Genomic DNA, 21,862 nt, shown 5'->3' on the forward strand with positions numbered 1-21,862 from the left:
GACAGTCTCTCTCTCTCTCTCTCTCTGTGTGTGTGTGTGTGTGTGTGTGTTTATCGCACGGTTGTAAGACTCTAGTAGCGCCTGCTGTTCCTTGGTTTCCCTTCCCCGGCTCCTGGATTCCTGTTCCCCTCTCCACAGACTCTCCAACCCCTGCGCGCCCTCTCTCGTTGCACAAGGAAGGTGGCCTCCGCTTCTGCCGCCGCTGTTTTTGGCCTGTCCCTCTCGCCAGCCCCGTTCTGTACTCCCTAATCGTTTTCGCCTCGTGCAGCTGCCCGCGGCATCTCTTCCCCTCTCCCAGTTTTCGCATTGCTCCCTGTTATTCTGGGTATTGTGTGTAATAAATGCACAGCCGCCTCACACTAATCAAGCTGATTACAAATTCTTGCGCGCCCTGTGCCGGAAATCGCACACCCCTCGGCTCTCTCTTTTCCCCTCCCTTTGCCTCTCTCTCTCTCTCTCTTTCTCCCCCCCCCCGCTTTTAACCCCCTCCCCCTTCAGCCTTAACCCTCCAGCCCCCTTTTTTAATCCAATTCCCCTTCTAGATGTCCTTTCTCCCTTCCACCCCCCCTCCCGCCCCAGTTCACTCCGCCGCCGCCGCCGCCGCCACCTCCTCCTCCTCCTGCTCGTCTCTGTGTCTCTCTCCCTCCCAGGACGCGTCGGATGATCCGGGGCCGCCGGGGAAGAACTCCAGGCAGCAGCAGGGAGGCTACGTCCTCCTCCAGTCTTGGGCTGTATACATATTTAAAAGAAAGAAAGGGGGGAAAAGCCGGTGGCCCTCGGTGTTATTTTGTATTAAAATGAGGAGGAGGAGAAGGAGGAAGAAGCAGCGGCGGCAGCAGGAGCAGAAAGCAATAGAGGAAGGAGCAGGAGAAGGGACGGCGGCGGCGGCGGCGGCGGCAGCAGCAGGAGCAGGAGGAGGAGTGATGAGTCAACTAATAATTTAATGGGGACAGAGAGAGAGAGGGAGAGCGCGAGCGAGCGAGAGGGAGAGCAAGCAAGCAAGCAACGAACGTCCGGGGGACACACACTCACACTCACACACACACGCAGACACACCACCCTGTAACATCCAGCAACAACAACCAAACCGGCCTAAATAACCATAATAGCCAGCCGAGGGACAACAAGAATTTTGAAAGCTCACAGGATTTATTTTGTTATTACTATTTGGGGGGTAACCTGATTTTCCCTTCTTGAACCCTCCTCTCATCTTCTCTCCCCAGCCTTCATTTCTCCCTAAGTCTTCGGAAGTAGATTTATTTTTTATCTTATTTTTTTAATTCTCCGAAGTGAAGTGATTTTTTTTTACTTTTGGTGGTGACTGTTTCCTTCCGCTCCCCCTCCCTCCCTCCCTCCCCAAACGCAACCTCTCTGGGTTAATGAGGAAGGAGAGGCGTTGTGCATTATTATGATGATGATTATTTAAAAAAACCCCGAACAGCAAGGACAATAGTGAAACCGAATTTTAGTGCCTTTACTGGAACTTTTTCTAATATCCTTTTCACGTTTCTTGCTATGTTTCTTTTTCTATGGAGGGTTTATGCAGAAAGTTTTTGGATTAGTTTTTTTTGGGGAGGGAAGGGATGTCTTTAGTTGTATTTTTTGTGCCTGTGTCTTATTAGAAAATAATTGTAAGGGACAAGATCAATACATTTTCTGTTTTCAGAAATATTAGGCAGAAGAGCTGTTTCGTTTCCTCCCCATCTTCATTCTCTGATTTACACTTTTTTGAAAGCAGAGTTAGACAGGTTACCACTTATATCAGTTTTACTTTTCTTTTCCTTTAATAGAAACTTTTATTATTGTGAGCATTACACTTGTCTGGTTAATTTTTTAGACTTCTTCATTCCTCATTATTGGAAAGACTACGATTTTCAGTAGGACATTAATTGGAACCTTTGCCCTCCCCCCCTTGTCTCCCCCTCCCATGGCTGTGATGCTTTGCTTATGTGTTTCCCCCTCCCCAGAAAAATAGAATTTTGGGAGGGAGGTGTCCTCCAGGTTTCCTTAATTTTTTTGGTTAAAAAAAGGACTTAGAAAACATCAGACTTGAGCTTCTTCCTCCTCTTCAAGAGATCGGTGTGCAAAGGAAATCTCCTTTGTTTCCATTATTTATATGCTGTCAAGTTTTGAAGTGGTGAGTTTCAGGTCTTTTTATAAAATTTCGCTCAAAACTGCAGTGTTCCTGTTTCTATATAGTGTTTTGCTTCTTTGTCTCTTTAAAAGGTCACAGTGAAAGCTTGGCCTGGATTATGACAGCCATATGGAATGGATAAGAACAGAGCCTCTCTTAAATGTGATTAAGGGGTTTTATCTGGAGAGAGGAGGAGGGGGAAAGAGAAGAAGGGGAGGGGGCTAACTCTCGGAAGTGTTGAAGGTATAATACAATACTCCATTCTAGAGGAAGGATGGTTCTGACAGCTGAGTTCCATTTTTTTTAAAGAAAAATGCTTAGACTGTCATATTGCTATGTTAGTAGTGCACTTAGGAAATTGTACCTTGAAACTAATGTTTGTGCTGGAAACTTGTGCATAGAACAAATGCTTGAAGGTGAAACAGGCAGAAACTCTTGGCCCTGTCATCTTCAGAGTTGTTATAGGCAAACCATGCTGACAGTTGCTCATTGCTATTTCAGGGGGAGGTTTTGACGAACTTTAGCATAGAGTTCAATTTAGTAAATTAGGTGTTTTATGTGCACACAATCTTGCTTTGCAACACAAATCCTTTTACAAGGTGGCTGAGCTAAAAGGATGCATAGTGGGCGGGTCTTCTAAGTCCAATTTAAAACAACCTGCTCCATGTGTTTAGGCAATATACATTAAATGAATTGTAATCTTATCACTTTTGTTGGTTGGGCGGGAGGTAATGGCTAGCTGGCTTGTGATGGCTATTCTTTCTAGCAGGTGAGTGTTAGTTTTTAGAGAGTGACAGGGACTTGCCTGTTTGAGTGCAAGAGAAAAACTAGAATCTCAGACAAAGTGTTCTGGTGAAGCACTACCAAATGCTATAGATGTTGGTAATTTAGATGTGCAGTTTTGGGTTAAATAGCAGTTAATGTAATGAAAAAGAATAATCTTGATTAAAAAAAGTGATTAAAGTAGGCATATTTATTGTTAATGAGACTCATAACCAAAAACAGATGGGACCACAATCAACGGTAAACCTTTGGTTCTCAGCATGTCACCCTAGAGTGTAAGGATAAATAACCATTATATTCTAAACTTTATAGTTATTCAGCTGGCATTCTTAAGGTTGCATCTAAACCTTCAGATAAACACAATGTTCATGCAAGACAAAGCAGTGTATGATTAAACAAGAAACAAATTACAATAGGGATATTCAGCATCTTCACCAAAATGAAGATTTCGTCAGAACTGGAGAAGTGTAATTGATTTATTCTGCATTCTGTATTCACAAGTCTGTTTCTATTTAATTGTACCTTCCCTGCCCCCATGTTTGAGTGTTTATGCTCAGTGGTGTAAGTACTGTTTCATAAATGACTGGTCACCTGCTCTTAGAGATCATACTGTATATATATAATAAAGCAGACATTGTAGATAAACCTTAATTAGGAAAGGTGACAGAGACCATATTTTAAAGTAAGTATTCATCCAGAATGAAAGTAGCATCAAAACCTTTCACACATTTTCTAAGGCGTCAACAGCTTCTTTCCCTTTCTCTGTGACATGTCAGTATTAAGAGTACTTCTCTGTAACTTTTACTGTGTATCATTGAACATGACGATTTAAAAACGAATTAGCAATCATGGTGAACTGAATTAAAATTTCAAAAGCAGTGGTGTCTGTTTCAGTACTGAATATAAGTTGTATGTAGTTTTGTTATTTCATTTTACATCTCTTGTCAGTGTTCTAATATTTATCCAAAATGTACCAGGGATTTCTTTAAGTGCTGAAAGGTTTGTAATACGATTTCCCCAAAAAGTTGTGATTGTCCAAAGAGACATGTTTTCTCCACGTGACTTTTATAAGATGTAATAGTTGCCCTAGCATTTCATAACTCTGCTGTTGAACATGGAAAAGCACATACCTACATCTTTTTATTTGTTGTCAATCAACCTAATGCCTATTTTTAAAAAGTTAAGCTACATAAAAGAAATTCCCAGGGACTGTTGAGCAGTGGGAACCTGGGTATTTATATATATTAAAATAAACGTATGGATGTATCATATTAGTACTTTGATCTGTTGCATGCCTAGCTGAAAGTTTTATCCTCTTTATTCCTAAGGAGAAAACAATATAAGACTTCTCTGTATTAAACAGAAATATTTTGGTAAAGTAAGGAATTTGGGGCAAAAGCATAACCTTACAACATACACCTGAGAGACCTATAGCAGTGGGTATATTACTGTGTGAATGCTACTTAATCAGTCACACCTACTATTCTCACTCTTGAATTCTTAAGATACCAATCCTGTATATACTGTAAATCAGTTAATGTATTTAGTAGGCTTAGAAATTCCTAAGATTTTGAAATAATTTGACAATGAAGCAAATTTCCTGAGAGTGTATTTTCCCTTAAGATACATATTTAATATTATGTGAACATGCTATACAGATGTATCATGTACATGTGTAAAGCTGCCTACATAAAACTACGCACGCGTATACAACACATATATATTTTTTTAAATCATGGCAGGTGATCTTTAGAGGCGGGACTGAGTATGGATCATTTGAACGAGACAACTCAGGGGAAAGAACATTCAGAAATGTCTAACAATGTATGCGATCCGAAGGGTCCACCAGCCAAAATTGCCCGCTTGGAGCAGAATGGGAGCCCGTTAGGAAGAGGAAGACTTGGAAGTACAGGAACAAAAATGCAAGGAGTGCCTTTAAAACACTCTGGACATCTGATGAAAACACATGCTAGAAAAGGTAACACGATAATTCTGAATATGCGAACATTTTTTTAAAAAAAACAATATAGTGTCTTTTAGAAGAAACATATTTCAAAAAAAAATTAAAATAATTTGTACTTCAGTACTACATTTCTGTACTACATGTGTCTCATCCTGGCATTTGGAATGTTGAACTGTATTATTGGGTGGAGCATTTTTATGGGTGGAGTCCTTTTAATAGGGAAAAAAAGACTCCTTACCTTCAGATTACCCATCTTGTTGAGAACCTAGTACTACTGCTACCAGTCAAAGATAACTCTTGTAATAAGCTCGTTCTGTGTGGGGCACTGAGCAAAACACTTTTATAGCTTGTGAATTAATAATAGGTTCTTGAAAAGCCAGATTTCTCCTTCTACTCTTGACAAGAGTCCAAAATTGGAAGGTTGACTGCATTTGCTAGTTGGCTTCAAGAAAGTGATGCAAAGCATTTTTGGTGTTCAGTGGAAAACTCCTTTATGATGACCATTTTTCGCACTTTGTTTCCTTAAGTACAATTCATTACTGAGCAATGAACAACTTGGGTGTCATATTGTTCAATGACTGGTTTGCTGTAATTAGACATTCTCACAAGAAAGAGACACTTTTAGAGCCGGTGACTGATTGTGGTATGTGTGTGTCTGCGTTATGTCTTGTATTATGAATATTTTAAAGTAAAATTAATAGTATACATGATTTTTGTGGAACATACACAACGGTCATGTTAATTTATATCTAAATGTGCTGTATATAATTTGGCTTTTGTTTTAGCACTCCTTTTCTCAGTGTAATTGCTACTAGTTTATAATTCAGATTCTTCTTGCATTTACTAAGCAAAATACAGAATTTAACCAAGACAATTAAACACAGAGTTAGAAGGCAATGGCATTTCATTCTGATGCATAACATTTATCATACAATCATTTATTTTTTTCCTTGGATTGGCGAAAACAAAGAATATATTGATCTTGGAATGAACAGACACAGCAGTCCGTATTGTTAGATCTGTATCTATTAAAAATGGAAAAACAGCACTTCAGCAAATTCTTTGGCCTCTGCTCATGATTACCCTATTTATTGATTGTTTGCCAAGAATGTATGCATCTTAAGAAAGCCGGGGTAAGGCATTAAAAATATAATTTATTGCTGCTTTTTAAACAGAGTGCATTAATATTATGCTGTGAAGCACTGGGGCTATATAAAAAAGACTTTCTGACGCCTGCAAACATATAAGTTCCATAAATTCCTAAATAGGAGATTTCAGCTGTCTCTGGTATTATGTGATATTTGCACAGCAAACTTTAATGCCAGGACAGTTTTAGACAAGGATTCTACAGACCTCTCTGCTTCTTATGGCAGACGTGCTGTTTACATAGACTCATAAACCTTCGGCAAAACCTCTAACACTGCCTTCAGGTTTAAATCATGCTGTATTTTTAGCATTGAGCACTGACCAGTGCTTTCCCCTTTAATACTAGAAGGTTATAAAGTTGCTGCACTTGGGAGATCTTGCCAAGTATTTGCAAGAGTGATCAGCTAGCTGAGATTGTGGTCTCCTGTCTAGCATTTTTCACATTTAATAGAAGGGCACTTGTGACAGGTTGTTGAGATTTAACATCTGTAGTCAGATGATACCTTTTGGTAGCTACAGGGGGATATCAAAGAGTAGTCAAGAAGAGGCGCTGCTTCTTTGAGAAGGGCATTTGTGTTTTTAAGTGCTGGAGCTTACAGGCCTTTCACACAATAACAACACTGACTTTCCCATTATAATACAAAATACAATAAATCTGTATTTAGCACAGTTGGGGGTAAATCCAGGGTGCTTTAGTTGGGAGGCTGTCTACTCCCCCCCCCCAAATAATGTACCGGTAATGTTCTTATTTTGAGGTCAGTAGGAGGGAAGCAATAGAGTAAGCACAAGTTGATACTGTATTTCTAAAGTATGTAAAAATGTGTGCAGATTCTGCAGTTAGACTTTTAATAATGATTCCAATCTCATCCAGTCTCCTACTCCCATGCTTTGTGTGTTTGGGTAGTGATGGGTCAAAGCATATTGTGAAGCAGATTTTACCCAAGCTCTGACAAGTGAACCAAGGAAGAAATCAGCAATTTACATTATGATATTCACGCTCCTAGTCTTTTTTAAACAACAACAACACCACACAACTTTCTGAAACATCTTGCTATAAGATGCAAATTATTGGCAAATGGTTAAGTTTTGTGGTCTGTGCTGAACCTATTCGGCAAACCAAGAGAAGCTTGTACTCTTATCTCTCCAAGCAATCCTGAAAGAAACTGATTTCTCTGGTGGTGAACTGCTCAGTGTAGAGGTAATTCAAAAGGAGCCTTTCACTGTAATCTACTGTATGTGTAAGAGAACAAAATGAACAAAGAGATTCTATAGTTCAAGTTACCTCAATGTCTCGATAAATCACTTTTACAAGTGCAGTATGCGTTATATACCTCTGCAGGATTGGATGACTTCTGTAAATGTAGATAGGGCTAGTGCTTACAGAGGCATTAATGTTGTAGGACTAATTGGCGATCCTGGGCGCCCTGTTAAAGTAACCTTTGCCATCATTTATGCTAAAGATTATGCCCTTCTGGCAGTATGCCACGAGACATCTCCCCTGTAGCGGCTGTTTAACCCTTTGAAATCTTGTCAGTAAAGGGGTCTGATCTGCATCACTGTAGGTAGCCAGAGTTCTGCTAGTGGCTTAGTGGAATGCAGGTGTTTATATTTACATGCAACTTCCCTCTCATTTAAGTCACCAGTTGTAATTTCGCAAGAACAGCTCCTTCCTATAGCAAGTGAGCGATACTGGTACGGTGCTGCATGAACAGCGGGCTATTACTCTAAATCTAGCTCAAATGAAAGCGAAATTTTAAGAGGCACAAATATTCTGGTGTTTAAAAAAGGCCTAGCATGTTTCACTGGCAATGCTGTCATCTCATTGAGATCAATGAGAGATGTGATGTATGATTTATAAACCTTTTCTTCATCTTGATACATTGGGACCACAGCAATGTAAAAATAGTCCCTTGAAATTAATTTTAAAAGAAAAAGGGAAGTTAATTATGTGCACACATTTATGGCACAGTATTATTATTTTACTAGTTAGCTGCTCAAAGTACATATAATGGCAGTAACTTGGGTTACAGTAAATGTGACATAATTAGAATTGTGTAGGTGTGTGTGTTTCTTTTCTTTTCTTTCCAGAATGTGTATCTTGTTAGATGTAACTTGAGTGTGTCCTGCCTATTTCCAAACAGTAAAAACAATTAGCATTAGACTGGGTGGGGTTTGGGTTTTTTTTTTTTGTTGTTTTGCACTGTTTTGTAAATGTGAAATTTGAAGAACAGCCAGGCAAAGGTGAAATTTTGTGACAATTAGTAATTCAGTATTTTTGGCACTACTAGGGAAGTTTTATTGTAAACAGAATTATGTTGATGGCATTGCAATGGCTTGCTCTGAAGGCTTCTGCAGTATGTATTTAAGTAGTCACATTGCAGACGCTCACAACAAATCAGATAGGACAACCAACATTATTTCTCTGCAGCCAACCTCACTGTTTCTATAAGCAGGTACTGAATTCTAGAGCAGACCAAGACCTGTGCATACACCTGTTATAGCATTTTGTAGATGTATGCATGTGATGTAGCCTATATCTGGCAGGAATCTGTGGGTAGGATTTCAGCTGCATAGCATTTCTTTGACAACCCATTCAGAAAGTACGTGTAAGTAACAAGGAAATTTTGATTTCTTAAAATTTTTGTGTTACAGGAACCATGCTTCCAGTTTTCTGTGTAGTGGAACATTATGAAAACTCCATTGAGTATGATTGCAAAGAAGAGCATGCAGAATTTGTTTTGGTAAGGAAGGACATGCTATTCAACCAGCTGATTGAAATGGCATTGCTGTCGCTTGGATATTCTCATAGCTCTGCTGCTCAAGCAAAAGGTAAACATTTCTTGATAAATTGCAAAACAATCTTCATTTACTTTTAGTGGGGGGACTGGGCAGACAGGGTATTCCTTATCTTCAGATACGTCGTACTAGTTCTTATAATCTGCAGCCATGTAAAATGTATATTTCAAATTTTGCATTGCATTTTTCTTAGCACATATTTTGCCCGTGTGAAATATTGGAAGTATGGCTTTGTTTTTAAATGCCTTCAGTGGAGTAACAATCCTTAATAATCTATACCACTGAAGATCCATAAGGAAGAGACATGTTTCAGCAGGTGGACAGTTGAGAAAGTTAACCTTCCCCCGCCGCCCAGGACTGAGCATCTCTTATTGTTTCTTACAGGGAAATTTACAAACGCATGTTTTTCGGTATAGTAACTCATTATCCACTCATCTGTTAATGTAAGGGGAGAGGACATACTTGGTTGACTGTGCATTTTAAAAATAACTGCGTAATATAAAAGAATCCTGTAATCATGGATTCTTTTACCTGCTTTCTTAAAATTGCCAGCCCCGCGATTAAAACCTTTTTTCCTGTAATCTTTCTGCCTGGTACAGGACTAATCCAGGTTGGGAAATGGAACCCAGTTCCTCTCTCCTATGTCACAGATGCCCCTGATGCTACAGTAGCTGACATGCTGCAGGATGTTTATCACGTGGTCACACTGAAAATCCAGTTGCACAGGTATGTCACACAGGGTGGCAGCCTAGAATTTGATATATTGTGAATATTCAGTTCCTGCTGAGTTAATGCAGGCCACCCTTCAGAATAATACCTGCATTCTTTTGTTACTGCAGTTCTTCAGGACCCACCCCACACCCCAAAATATTGTAGAATCCTTATATTCACAAAGCTGCGATTCATAGCTTTCCTTTTGGTATCTCATTAAAAGTATATTGCATTTTAGTCAATTAAATGATGCATTACAAGAAGGCATTTTACATAAAGTTTACTTAAGAGAAAAATATTTTTGCATATCATGAACAGCACCATCTGTGTGTGTTTTGGAAAAAAAAGAATGACTTGTTCGCTCTTATTGTTGCTGTCGAGGTTTTTTAAATTTCGCTAAACTAAAAGTGGGGGAAGCTAATATATTAATTCTTTTCATGATCAGTCGTGAGAAGGCATTACACCTTAAATTGTTTTACCAAGCGCATCAGAGCAGGAAGGTAGAAGTAACATGAAAAAATAGTCGCCACATGCAGCTGATGTATAATTCATGCATCAATACAGCAGATGTGTTGTATAAAGTAATTAACTAATCGGAACAATCAGGAGACTGAGAGCAATCTCCAGATGCATCTGCTTGATGCACAAAATGAAATCTGTCTGTCTTAAAGGAATGTTCTGCAGCAGAATGCAATCTTGTAATAATCCTTTTTCTAATCTATGTCTCAAATAGTTGCCCTAAACTAGAAGACTTGCCTCCTGAACAATGGTCTCACACAACAGTAAGAAATGCTCTGAAGGACTTACTGAAGGATATGAACCAGAGTTCATTGGCCAAGGAATGTCCCCTTTCACAGGTACTTAGCATAACATGCAATAAATAATAAAACACCACAGGCAACATTGATTTGAGGTTCTACAGATTGTTGCCGCTGGAATCTCTTGCCAAAAAACCGCAAATTTGCATTACTGCTTCATCAGATCTTAAAATGTAGTAGATTTATTTTTAAACAACTATTCAGGTTTAATCCTGTGAAAGACATACTGAAATACAAAGCTGGAGTTTGCTGCTTTTTTATGTCAGATATTTGAACTGCATTATTGTAACTTGTGTTAATAGAGCACATTGGGTGTGTGGCCGTAGTTAAAAGGCTCTTGACTTGGTCACACCTGCTGCTGAATTTGAATGTTGTGTTATATCAAACCAAACTAGTTCAATATGCTAATTTATAAAAAGTAAAGAGTCACTTCAGTATTTCGTGTGAATGTATGATGTATTCTAAACATCTACAAAAGAAAAAAGAAAAAATTATTAGGACAAATCCAAATCCATAATAACAGTATAATGAGCGAGACAAATTCCAGACATGCCACTTAAAAGTGCTTTTGAGCTCTTTCCCACTGTTGGTGTGCATTCACGAAATAAACGCAGTGCTAGCATCAAATTGTTAAAATATTGTAGATGTGCCTTCCTGCATGCGCATCAGTTGCATTTCAGCTTTCCTGTGGTGTCGTTTTTGTGCCACCTGTGAACAGGTGCTTTCTGTTTGAAGTGCTTCCTTTTAGTTCAGTGCCCAGTGTCATTCCATTATGTGAATGGCTCATTTCCATATTTTAACCTCTCTTCCTTTGTAGAGAAATACCTCTTTGGTCATTGTTGACAAGCAAGATTACCTGATTTCTCCTTTCTTTTCTGTAACCAGAGGCATGTGTCCAGTGACTATTTGAGTCACTATTCCCCACCCACTTGCTCTCTGGTCCAACCCAATAAGGGAAAATGTTGCCAATTTCACTGACACTTCCTCACCTTAATTTTACTATATTATTATTACTTGTGCCGTGTGTGTGTGTGTGTGTATCTGTCTGTCTATGTCTGTCTATGCATGCATGCATGCACACACACACACCACATACCCAATTTTAAAAATTAGATTCATTTGCTCATGAAATTGATCAGGCTTTTCTCCAGACTTTTTTCTGCCAGCTTGCCAAGATTCCCAGAACAGTGAAGCAAATAACAGTGGAGATGTCAGATAGAAAAAGAGGCTTCACACTCAGGTTTCACAAATTGACTCATGAGTAGAAGCAGGGCTTTCCACCTCCCCCCCCCCCCAGCCGGAACTCACTGGAACTCAGTCCAGGCACCTCCCAGCTGAGCGCCATTGCCATTATAAGAGATCAAAGGAGGCGTTCATAGTGAGTTCTGGCACCTCTTTTTCTAGAAAAATAGCACTGAGTAGAAGGCATTAGACAATATAGTCTCATGCACCATTGGGCCACCATACAGGCGGCGACCTAACAGCTATGCAAGTGGGGACTGTCTCTCATACTAGCTGGAAAGGGCTATTGTGACATCTAAAGGATAACTTGTAAATAGTAATGAACAGCTAATTAATATGATGCGAAGCCTCCCAGGTCTTTATTGAACTGCTTGAAATGATCTTAGCTTCAAAATGTAAAGTATGTTAGCTCAGAAATCTTTCAAACAGGTATTTAACACAAGACAATCTTGTTATTTTAAATATTTTAGATAGAGGCTAAAATCTGTTGGTTTGAGGAAACCAAAGGCGTCCTTGGTATTCCGTGGCAGGGACAAGAATTGAGCTGATAATTTCCTAAGCTACAGATTTTATTAGTTTCTATTCTAGCTCTGTGTTTATTCCTAGCCGAATTGTTGGTTTATCTATAGGTTTTATTACATTTGGGTCAGTAGGGTGGCTGAATTGTTATTGTGTTTAGGATTTCAGCCTTAAAAATACACACTTGGAAGTGAATCGTACTGGAATGAATGGGTCTTGTTTCCATGTAAATCTTGTCTGAGCTTGGATCTTTTGTTACTCAGAATTATCTTGCCTATAGTAAAACAATTTCATATAAATAATTTCTAATTAAAATGGGTATTTTATATATTTAAAATATAGCTCATGTGCCTCTGCTGACAGAAGCTTCTCTGATCCAGCAGAGGTTTCCATCAGTGAATTGTCGAGGAAAGTGGCTTTTACCAGTGTCCCTTATTTCGTATAATACCTTTCATGCTGTTTCAAAGGGTCTCCCAACTCTCTGGGGGAGATCGGGGGGGGGGCTGTAGGGGAGGGGAAAGGGAATCTGTGAAAAATCACCTTCCCTCCCCCCCTTCCACTGACTGAATCAAAGGTGCTTTCTATCAGCAGAGAAGCACCATTATGTATCACCCATCTTCTTCCCTTTCTTAAAGTCCTTTAGAATACGTTTATTTAGACAGAACATGGGTATTTAGGAAGCTTAGGAGAGATCACTTTTATAGTGGAATCAATCACTACTATCTTTAGTCATTAGAAACTATTCTAGCAGTATATTTGCAAGACTTAACCGTGCACAACCAATTCCTTAGATTTCTGGGTGCATGTGTAGCTGTTGAAGTTAAGGAGGTCACATACCTGGATGGAAAAATGCACGCAAATCCTGTGTAAAAGGGAGGTTTCCAGAGAAAGAGTAGGACGTGTGTCGTGAATATATACATTGCTCGCATGCATATATGCGCGTCCTTTGTGCACTGTTCTTAAACTGTCTGCCCATTTTTAGAGAATATGCAACACAACATGATGCATGTTTACTCATAAGTAAGTTTAATTTCTTTCCTTGAGATTTACTTGGAAGTAAGTGTGTGCAGAAATGTAGTCACTTTACAACACCATCTGATAACGTGAAGGCAGGAGACGCGCAAGTCAGTTATCTGAAGAGGCAGGATTTTACTTACTTTGGTATGTTATTGCAATCTAGTCACAGCTTGTCCACAAATGTAGATATGATGCAATGCTGTGCTATCTTTGCTTATATCTGTACCTTATGTAGCATTCCTAGTATAAGTTGCAATTAAAAAAAGAAATAATTTTTACCGTAAGTGCACTTGAGAGAACTGAAATCAAGAATCTGGAAAATAATACATATTTTATAATAATTTAGATCAGTCTATATCTTCCAAGTTTTATATGGCAAAACCAGGATATAGCATTATATATATATATATATATATATATATATATATATATATATATATATATATAGGAAATGTTGTATTTCAGTTTGAATTCCATGGCTCTTGATGCTGGTTTTGTTACAGCTAAAAGAGACTATCTGTTTGGGGTAAGGATTAATAGTTTTGTAATGAAGGATATTACCTTATTGAGTTATCCCAGGCACAAGCAGCATGAGGAGAGAAAGGAGGGCCCCATCTATGTCTGAGATGGGTTTGGATCCATCCAAACCCATACTTTGCAGCAGAAGCTATGGAGAATTATGGCCATTGCCAATCAAGCTTAATTTACCCCATGATTATTTTAAAACTTTTTTTGTAGTTTGTATGATTCTGGGGTTTTGCTCCGTGTATTTATATGGCTGTCAAGTTCTTAAGACTTTCCTAACAGCCATAATGACTTTTTGAATGAAAAATAAAAGCCGGTGATCCATTTTATCAAGGTTCCTTGCACCAAGCAAAATTAACTTATAGCCCTTGGGGCACATCAGCTCTGCTTCGCTTTCCTCCCCAGGGTTATTTTAGTTTGCATTTCGTCCTAATCATTGTGAAGAATATTTGAGCTTATATATAGGGAAGAACCCTAGTTTGATTACTTTTTTCCTATAAACTGTTTGGCTTTAAAAATAGATTTAAAATGTGTTTGTTTTATAACAATAATTTTGGAGTGAAGTTATAATCATTTCCAGAGGGATAGCTGTGTTGGTCTCCCTGCAGTAAAAACCCAGAAGAGTCTTGTGGCACCATAAAGACTAACAAATTTATTATGACGCAACCTTTTGTGGATTAAATGTAATCCTCAGTTGGCAGGTATTTATACAAATGGACATAAAAGAGTGGGAAAGGTAATAGTTGGGAGTTAAATGGCAATGAAATGCAAAAAAAGTAAGAAACAAATCATCACAGAGCATCCTTTTTCTACTTCATTGCTGTTTAACTCCAACTTTTACACTTATGCATCTGTGTAATAAATACCTGCCAATTGAGGATTACATTTCATGCATCTGATGAACTGGACTCTAATCCACAAAAGCTTATGGCATAATAAATGTGTTGGCCTTTAAGATACCACAAGACTCTTAGTTGATTTTGGTTTAATCATTGTGCGTGGTTTGTGAAGCAAGTGCCTAGGCTTTAATTTGTCATTTCTGTGCATACATGAAACAGTGGAAACTGAAGCTGGTGTTTATTTGGCCTAGTCTGAATTAGGGGCGGGGAGCAAGAAGAAAGTTGCAATATTAGAACTGGGCGCTTTCTATCTTCTGTCCCCTCTGTACTAGAATGTTGTGAGAGATGCCGTTGTTTATCCACTAGAAACTATGCATACAGCAGTTGTGCAAAATAACTTCTTACCTCCACAGCAGGTTGATCGAGAGTAATATTGCCCTGTTGTTCTCATACATATTGTTTGCATAAAGAAGTGCAAGATAACTTACAAAGTGCAACAGAGTGACTGCATGTATGCTGTTTGGTGGATTACTAGAACTCATTATCAAGGTCTAGACAACCAGGATCTGTATATTAAGTTTTGTAAGAATGCTTAATTTTGCATTCAAACTTTAGAAGGGTTGGGGACAAGGTGCTGACACTCCTTCTCCAAGGTAGGGCCACGTTAATGTATAAACTGGGCTCCATAGGCCTGCACAAGGTAGGAAGAACGAGTCTTGGTAGTGTTAATTGCCTTGACACCAATGCGGTGTGTTGAGTTTGGTTACAGGGATAGCAGTTTGGATTATAACCCCTTCTTTCCTCTTTACCAGTGCCAGGTATTCCTGCTAAAGCCTTAAATTATGTGAAATGCTTTGTGTTGTAGAGAATTATGCTTATATCAACACAAATACTTAAGAGAAGCAAGGTGGGCATCTGCCACTAAACATAAGCAGCTCACAGGATGGGACAGAGGACGGTGTGAAGCAGAAGCGAAGGGTGGGGAGATTGGCACAATGCGGATTCACCAGTGAAGCCACTTAGAGTAATCTCTCTGTTCAGCAGCTGGCCAGTGTATCCTGTCAGGGAAGGCATTGAGAGGGGAGAGCAGGTCTGTAGTGCTGGGCACCAGCCAATGCCCAGGACATGCAAGGGGCCTGCTGTCAATTCCCTGGAGACTCAAAGCCCTAGGCTCTTTGTCCTGACTGCAGCTGCTTTGCAGAGCATGGAAGTAGTGACAGAGGGACAGGGTTGGCCTGAGACATTTTGGCACCGGAAGTGAACAACAAAATGGTGCACACAGCAGGGAAGAAAGAGTGAGTACAGATCTACATCAGGAACAATGGGGGGGGATAAATATCTACATCAGAAACAAGGGGGTGAGTGAAGTTCTATATCGAGAATGGGGGGTGGAGGTGGGAATGAAATCAATCTTAACTGATGGTTGATGGGGGAATCAAAGGCCGTCATGGGGTGGAAAGAAGCCCACTCTGAATAGCACTGGGTGGGTGCAGAGCCATAGGGCAGCCTCCGCTAGGAGGTGGGAGAAGATCAGCAGTGTTTCCTGCAAAGACGCAGCATGGGGGGGGGGCTGACACTGAGGGGGCAGCAGATGTGGCCTCCAAGGAGCATGCCACAACCATTGCCACTGCAGCAGTAGCAGGAGAAGTTGGCAATACATGCTTTAGAGTGCATACATTCCACTGCCTCTGAGGATTCCACTCCCTGAGGCGGTCGCTTGACCTTGCCTCATGGGTGGGCCGGCCCTGAATAGGCCTGAAGAAGTGGAGCAGCATCTTCCACTTGGCTTATGTTCTTCCTCTAGAAGGGAGAGAATGGGTAGTAGTGCTGAGGAAAAGGTGTCCCCACTTAAAAAGAGGACTATATTGCCCCAAGGTTCCCCAAAACACGAAACTACAACTTATTCCTGGTTATCGTATATAGGTCCTGACTGCCTCAGTCTTCTTCTACATATTACATAATTGGCCTTCAACTATACTTCACCCATATAAAATAATGTTCAACTTGAAGAGTTCACATGTTGCTGTGTGTGCACCTACATGTGTTCACAACGCTTCGACAGCCTTAGTCCTTGTATACCTCAGCAGTTGTAATAATGCTAAAAACGAGATTTGTGATTCAGCTTGAACTCTGACATAAGTGAATCCTTTAAAAAAAAGTAGAATAGGAAAATGCTCTAATCTAACCTCTCTCTGTTGTAAAAATTGACAAGGTACTACAACCCTAATCCTTGTCTCCGCCTCTCCCCATATCCCAAGATAGACATCTCTATCAGCAGGCCATTAGGCAATTCTTGCTTGAGGGTTTGGAACAGGTAGTAGCCAATTCTGTTGTCTAAGGCCTGGTATTTCACATCCCTTAAAGCTTTTAAAGGAGGCGTTTTTATTTCATTAGCAAAATCAAATTGTGTCAAAGAGCAGCAATATACACCGCTTGCCTCAAGCTCTAGAACGGCCTTGTGATATCATTAAATTACAGTGCATTTTTATGCATAGCACAGCCTTTTTATATCACCTTTACAAATGTTTATACGTTTCAGGGTTTTCGCCCTCCTTCATCATTCCAAGCAACTTTATCCTTGAATAGAAGATTTTACAAGAAGGTTGTTGTTTTCTAAAAATTCCTCTGGGGGGAAAAAAGGCACCTGCAAAGTATAAATTGACTTAACCTGACAGGCCAATGTAAATCAAGGCCCCTAGCTTGTATGTCTGCTCGTGTGATGAGATGTTTCTTTCTGAGTCACATTTCCTAATTAATTAATTAATTAATTAATTAATGGATATACCGTTCCTCATCAAAAGATACGAGGGAGGTTCACAGAATGAAATACAAAGATTAAAACACAAGTAAACAATTAAACCAAAACACAAAACAATGCCCCCCATAGTGATATTCTCTAAATTTGAAATTGAGAAACAGAAACAACCACTATGAGCTGAGCCCAAATCTTCCAGTTCTAAATTTTGGGGCTTTTAAAAATGACTCCGTATTCTCAAAACTCTCTTGTATTTGCCCTTGCCAAAAAGAGGTGCCACAAGCAAAGAGGGCTGAAGTGAGAGAGGACTTAGCAAGGGAAGAAGAGGCCCCATCTTTAAAATTCTACATGGCTCTGCTGCAGCATCCATTCCTGACAGGGAAACAAAGTTCCCAGTGCCTGTCTGCTTAATGGACGGAGGTGGGAGGCGTGGGGAGCATTTTACGTATAGTAATAGAGTATCTAGGCTTTAAAGAATACTCCTTTACTGTTGCTGAATTGCTCCCTGCCTCTGTCTGCAGTTTGGGAATGTTGGGCTAATGGAAATAGTGGTGGTGAGGAAAACATTCTCTGTTTCTGTGTTTTCAGGATTTCCTGGCGAACTCTCAGAAAGACCTCTGTTTGTTTATTTTGACAGAGTTCTCAGAGAAAGCTTAAGTAAAATGAGTTAATTACGAAGCGAGTTTGTGGGGGATGGTGCTTGCCCATCTATAATTGCTTAGATAAAGTTGGTGGTATGTCCATTTCCGCACTATCTGTAGAATAACAACATCCGGTAACCAATCAGATCATCAGAATTCTCTTGCTTGTTTTGTCAAAACAATGCCAGGCAAGAGTAAAACAAAGTTCTGAGTGGAGAATAGTAATGGGGAAAGAGAAACTAAAGGGGTGTCCCACTGGAACATAGTAAGAAAATAGACCAACACAAATGTGGTTTATTAAGACCTTCCGATTGCTCTCTTTTGCAATCCCACCCTTTAATTCTCCCTCTCCTCTTCTACCCTGAGCAAGCATGGAAGTATTAACCACAGGAGTTAGATTACAGACTCCTGTTAGATTACAGACACACTTGAAAGACAACTTTCGTTGTCTTTCATGCATTTTTTTAAACATTATTAGGATTACAATAAATTTATACACATGGCCAGAACAGCAGAAGAATATATGGTGGCCTTAAAATTCTGTCTTGCTCTTCTTCTTTTTACTGATGCTGCTGCTAATTCTTAAGAATGGATGTGTATGTTTGGGACACTTCTATTCTCCCCCATATTGACATTTTAGCTTGTTCTCCTGTGGAATATTCTGGTACTTTCTCCTGACTTGTTAGATAAGCCATTTTCAGTATTTTTACGTGAGGAAGCATTAATAATGTCATATTCACAAGGGTAAAATAATTAGAGGTGTGCACTAGTCACAAGATTCAACTTGCATTTGTAGCTTTGGGAAGCATCCCAATCTGTTTCAGAACTGCTCTGTGTCTTTCCAATTCCGATCTAATTCATCAGGTTAGATCTGTTATAAAATGAAACTCTGTTTGCTGCCACCCATTTCACTCTAATGGGGAATTTAAAAATGGTTATAACTTTTCTTTTTCACAGAAGTGGATGAAATTTGAGAGCAAAATAGCCCCTCTAGTTTAGATTAAACCTTAAAGGCAGGCACATTAAGGCGTTTTAATGCAGGGCACTTTTAAAAGTTTGTTTGTTTTAAAAAGAAAAAAAAGTTTTATTTTTTACAAGACATGGATGTAAGTTGCAGGCATGGCCACTATTTCTGAAGAGATGAAGCCTGCTACATTTCAGAATGATAGATGTAGCCATTGTCCTGCAAGTCATTCTCCACCCCCAGACTTTACTGTTTGGGGGTAGGTAAATGCAATGGCAGAGGATCCCCAGGCAAGTCTGGAGTGGGGGGAAATGCCAGCCCTTTTACCTCAATAATTGTTGATGGGGTGACAGGCTTTTCCCAACATCCAAAAAGAGCAATAGATTTTTTGCAATAGAACTTGTTTCCTATAGGAGAGAGGGATCACCACTGACTCGCATAGGTAGTGGAGGAAAAAATAGCATAGATTCAAGTTTAAAGCAAGCACAGTGTTTAATATTTATTTCAACATCCTTCTCCCAAATAACTCTGATTGTAGTTTCCAGGGAAAATAATTCTCTCATTAAACCTAGAGCTGTTTGTCAAAATTAAGGATCTTCCTCTCGCCTCTCCACAACCTCCATAGTTAGTTTCCATAGTTAGTTTGGTTTTTCTAAAAAGACACAGAATCTACATTAAAAATGCAGTGTTTTTTAAGCACTCAAGTTCACAAAGTGAGTCAGGATAGGGAGGCTCTGATCCAGCTTGATGTGCCATTTTAACAGTGCATTCTGATTTGGGACATTACACAGAGCCAATACATACCCCTAAAAATAATATTCCCTTTGATACTTTCCAGGTCAAATTTCCTTTCAGCAACCTTGAATGCAAAATGGTTCCTAAAAATCTGGATGCTCAGCAGCAGTAAGGGTCAATTACTGTGCTCATGTATATGAGAACTACAGTACTATAGAATGCCCATACCAATTACAAAGTATTTTAGCCCCTATGGATTTTAGTTTGCACCAAGCATAATTTTGCTCACTCTGCTTATTGCCCTGTTTGTTCTGTTCAGGAAAAAAACCCGAGAAGTATATCTGAGCTATGTTTCCATGGAAGGAGAAAACATATTCTTCTACATGAACCAACAAGATACTTGGATTTTTTAAAAAACAAACAAACAAACTTGCGCTACATAGATGACAATTTTACAATTTTAATAGATATAGTTTCTTAGAGGGTTAAAAAAAAGCAATTGCAATTAGTGGAAGCACTGTAATATGTCTGGTAATATGTCTGCACATACTTGCTCCAATAGATAACAAAAAAATCAGTTTTACCTGCCCAGCCGTGAGGTGGCTTTTGCAAGAGTTGTAGTTGTACCTGACACATACAGAACAGACATGTGCTAGTTTGTGTTTTAGAGAGTTGTGGGGGGGGGGAGCACAGAACTTTGAGAGTCTTGGTTCAGGTTCTATACAGCAGACACACGCACAGAGCTTATTTGCACAATAATCTCTGTTAAATATACTAGTGCTGTAAGCTGTGTACATTAATTTGCTATTTGTTTTTAATTTGTAAGCCTCTGTTTTCATTTTATGTGGGAACTGTAAAATAATATTTGACAGTGTTTTCACAACATTGTGGCCCAGCTGTCCTGAAGGGTTGCTACTGTGTCGTCAAATAGAGCTAATTTTAGCCCGAGTAAACCATAGACCTGTGAAATGGCTTAAACATGTAGTACCGTAGCTGTCACCCAAAGTAATGGATATGAAAAAAATACTTCAGGTCCAGTGCAGATAGATAGAACATTGATAGAGTAATCCTACATGCATCATCTCAGAAGTCCTACTGAGTTCAATGGGACTTACTCCCAGATAAGTGTGACCCCCCCCATTGCAAAATTTTCAAACTCAGTATGAGGAGAGCTATTTTATCTATACTAGTAATCCTAACTACCTACACTCACTTGATCACACATAACACTGATACATTTTCTATGAGGTATGTCGTTCGTCACATCTGCCACTGCAAAAAAAAAGTTACTTTAGGTTAATCACTCCTCCCACTATTTACATTTCTGATCGTCCCAAATGATTAAGGCCTGTTATTCAGTCATCTTAGATGCAAAAATTGCTTTCATAATAGAAACTACTGTTTCTGTCTTCATAGAGGTGGATGATTGATAGCCTCACTGAAGGCATGATGTTTTGACTCTCCGCAAACCAAGGTTTCCTACTTCCTTCTTTAGAGCAAACCCACCTCTCTTTCCTTGCCTGCCTTTAATCATAGTTTAGCATTGCTTGTGTATGAATGGTAATATGGTTAATACTTACTATGGTTACAAGAAGGTGAAAATCCTACATTTGTCTCCCAGTTTCCTAGACAATGATTTGCAGGGAGCTCACCAGCATGGGTTGGAAATTGACTTATGCTCAGCAGAGTTCTGCTTACACTGCAGGAAGGGGTGAAGGCAGTTTTTGCCCATCCCTTTTCTATCTGTGCCCCCTGAATGTCTTCTCTGGTGGCTTGGGTGATCCCCCAGAACAGCACAAGGCAGCACAGACAGCTGCAGGTAAAAGAGAAAATGGGTGAAAATTGCTGCCCCTGCTTCCTCCAATAGGCAGCCTCTACAAATCTCATTCATTCCCATGAATAGAAGCAGCTCTTTCATTCACAGAAGGAACTGTCCTGGCTGCCACCCAAGAACAACAACAGGTGTACTTTCTTGGAAGTAAGAAGCCAAGTTTTATTCAGACAGCATAAACTCAGCAACAAGAGAAGAGCAGAAATTAGTTCAGATGCCCCTGGACACCAGCGATGAAGCATGGATCAAAGAAAGCTTTCGGATTCCCTAAATGCATTTCAAGAATTCATTCAGGTTTGCAGGCTCAGGAGCTGCAGTCTGAGACTGTGCATGGATAAGCATGAAGGTGTTACAACAATTGGCCCCATCTACCCCCCCCCTTAAAACAGATGTGCAGACCCAGCCAGGCCCTCCTTCTTGGAAACTGGGTCTGCCCCTGCCTA

The 21,862-nt window shown here is 39.6% G+C and overlaps 1 protein-coding gene across 19 annotated transcripts in view; it reads left to right on the plus strand.

The window, feature by feature from the left end:
* The window catches only part of SATB1 (SATB homeobox 1), a 116,705-nt gene that overhangs the window by 25,052 nt on the left and 69,791 nt on the right, over positions 1–21,862 (plus strand). For 10 of the 19 annotated variants that reach the window (XM_035128719.3, XM_035128722.3, XM_088654330.1 and 7 more), the window contains exons 1-5: positions 1,846–2,137; positions 4,660–4,895; positions 8,679–8,855; positions 9,422–9,548; positions 10,267–10,390. In XM_035128719.3, coding sequence (XP_034984610.2) covers positions 4,685–4,895; positions 8,679–8,855; positions 9,422–9,548; positions 10,267–10,390 — 639 coding nt within the window. In that variant the 5' untranslated portion in view covers positions 1,846–2,137; positions 4,660–4,684. Of the gene's footprint in view, positions 1–625; positions 2,138–4,659; positions 4,896–5,850; positions 6,014–8,678; positions 8,856–9,421; positions 9,549–10,266; positions 10,391–21,862 lie in introns of those variants that run through there. The other 9 variants (XM_035128728.3, XM_088654341.1, XM_035128727.3 and 6 more) reach the window with 7 other exon arrangements.

The sequence above is a fragment of the Zootoca vivipara genome, chromosome 11 (assembly GCF_965207765.1).
Source record: "Zootoca vivipara chromosome 11, rZooViv2.hap1.1, whole genome shotgun sequence".
In the NCBI taxonomy this organism is placed as follows: domain Eukaryota; kingdom Metazoa; phylum Chordata; class Lepidosauria; order Squamata; family Lacertidae; genus Zootoca; species Zootoca vivipara.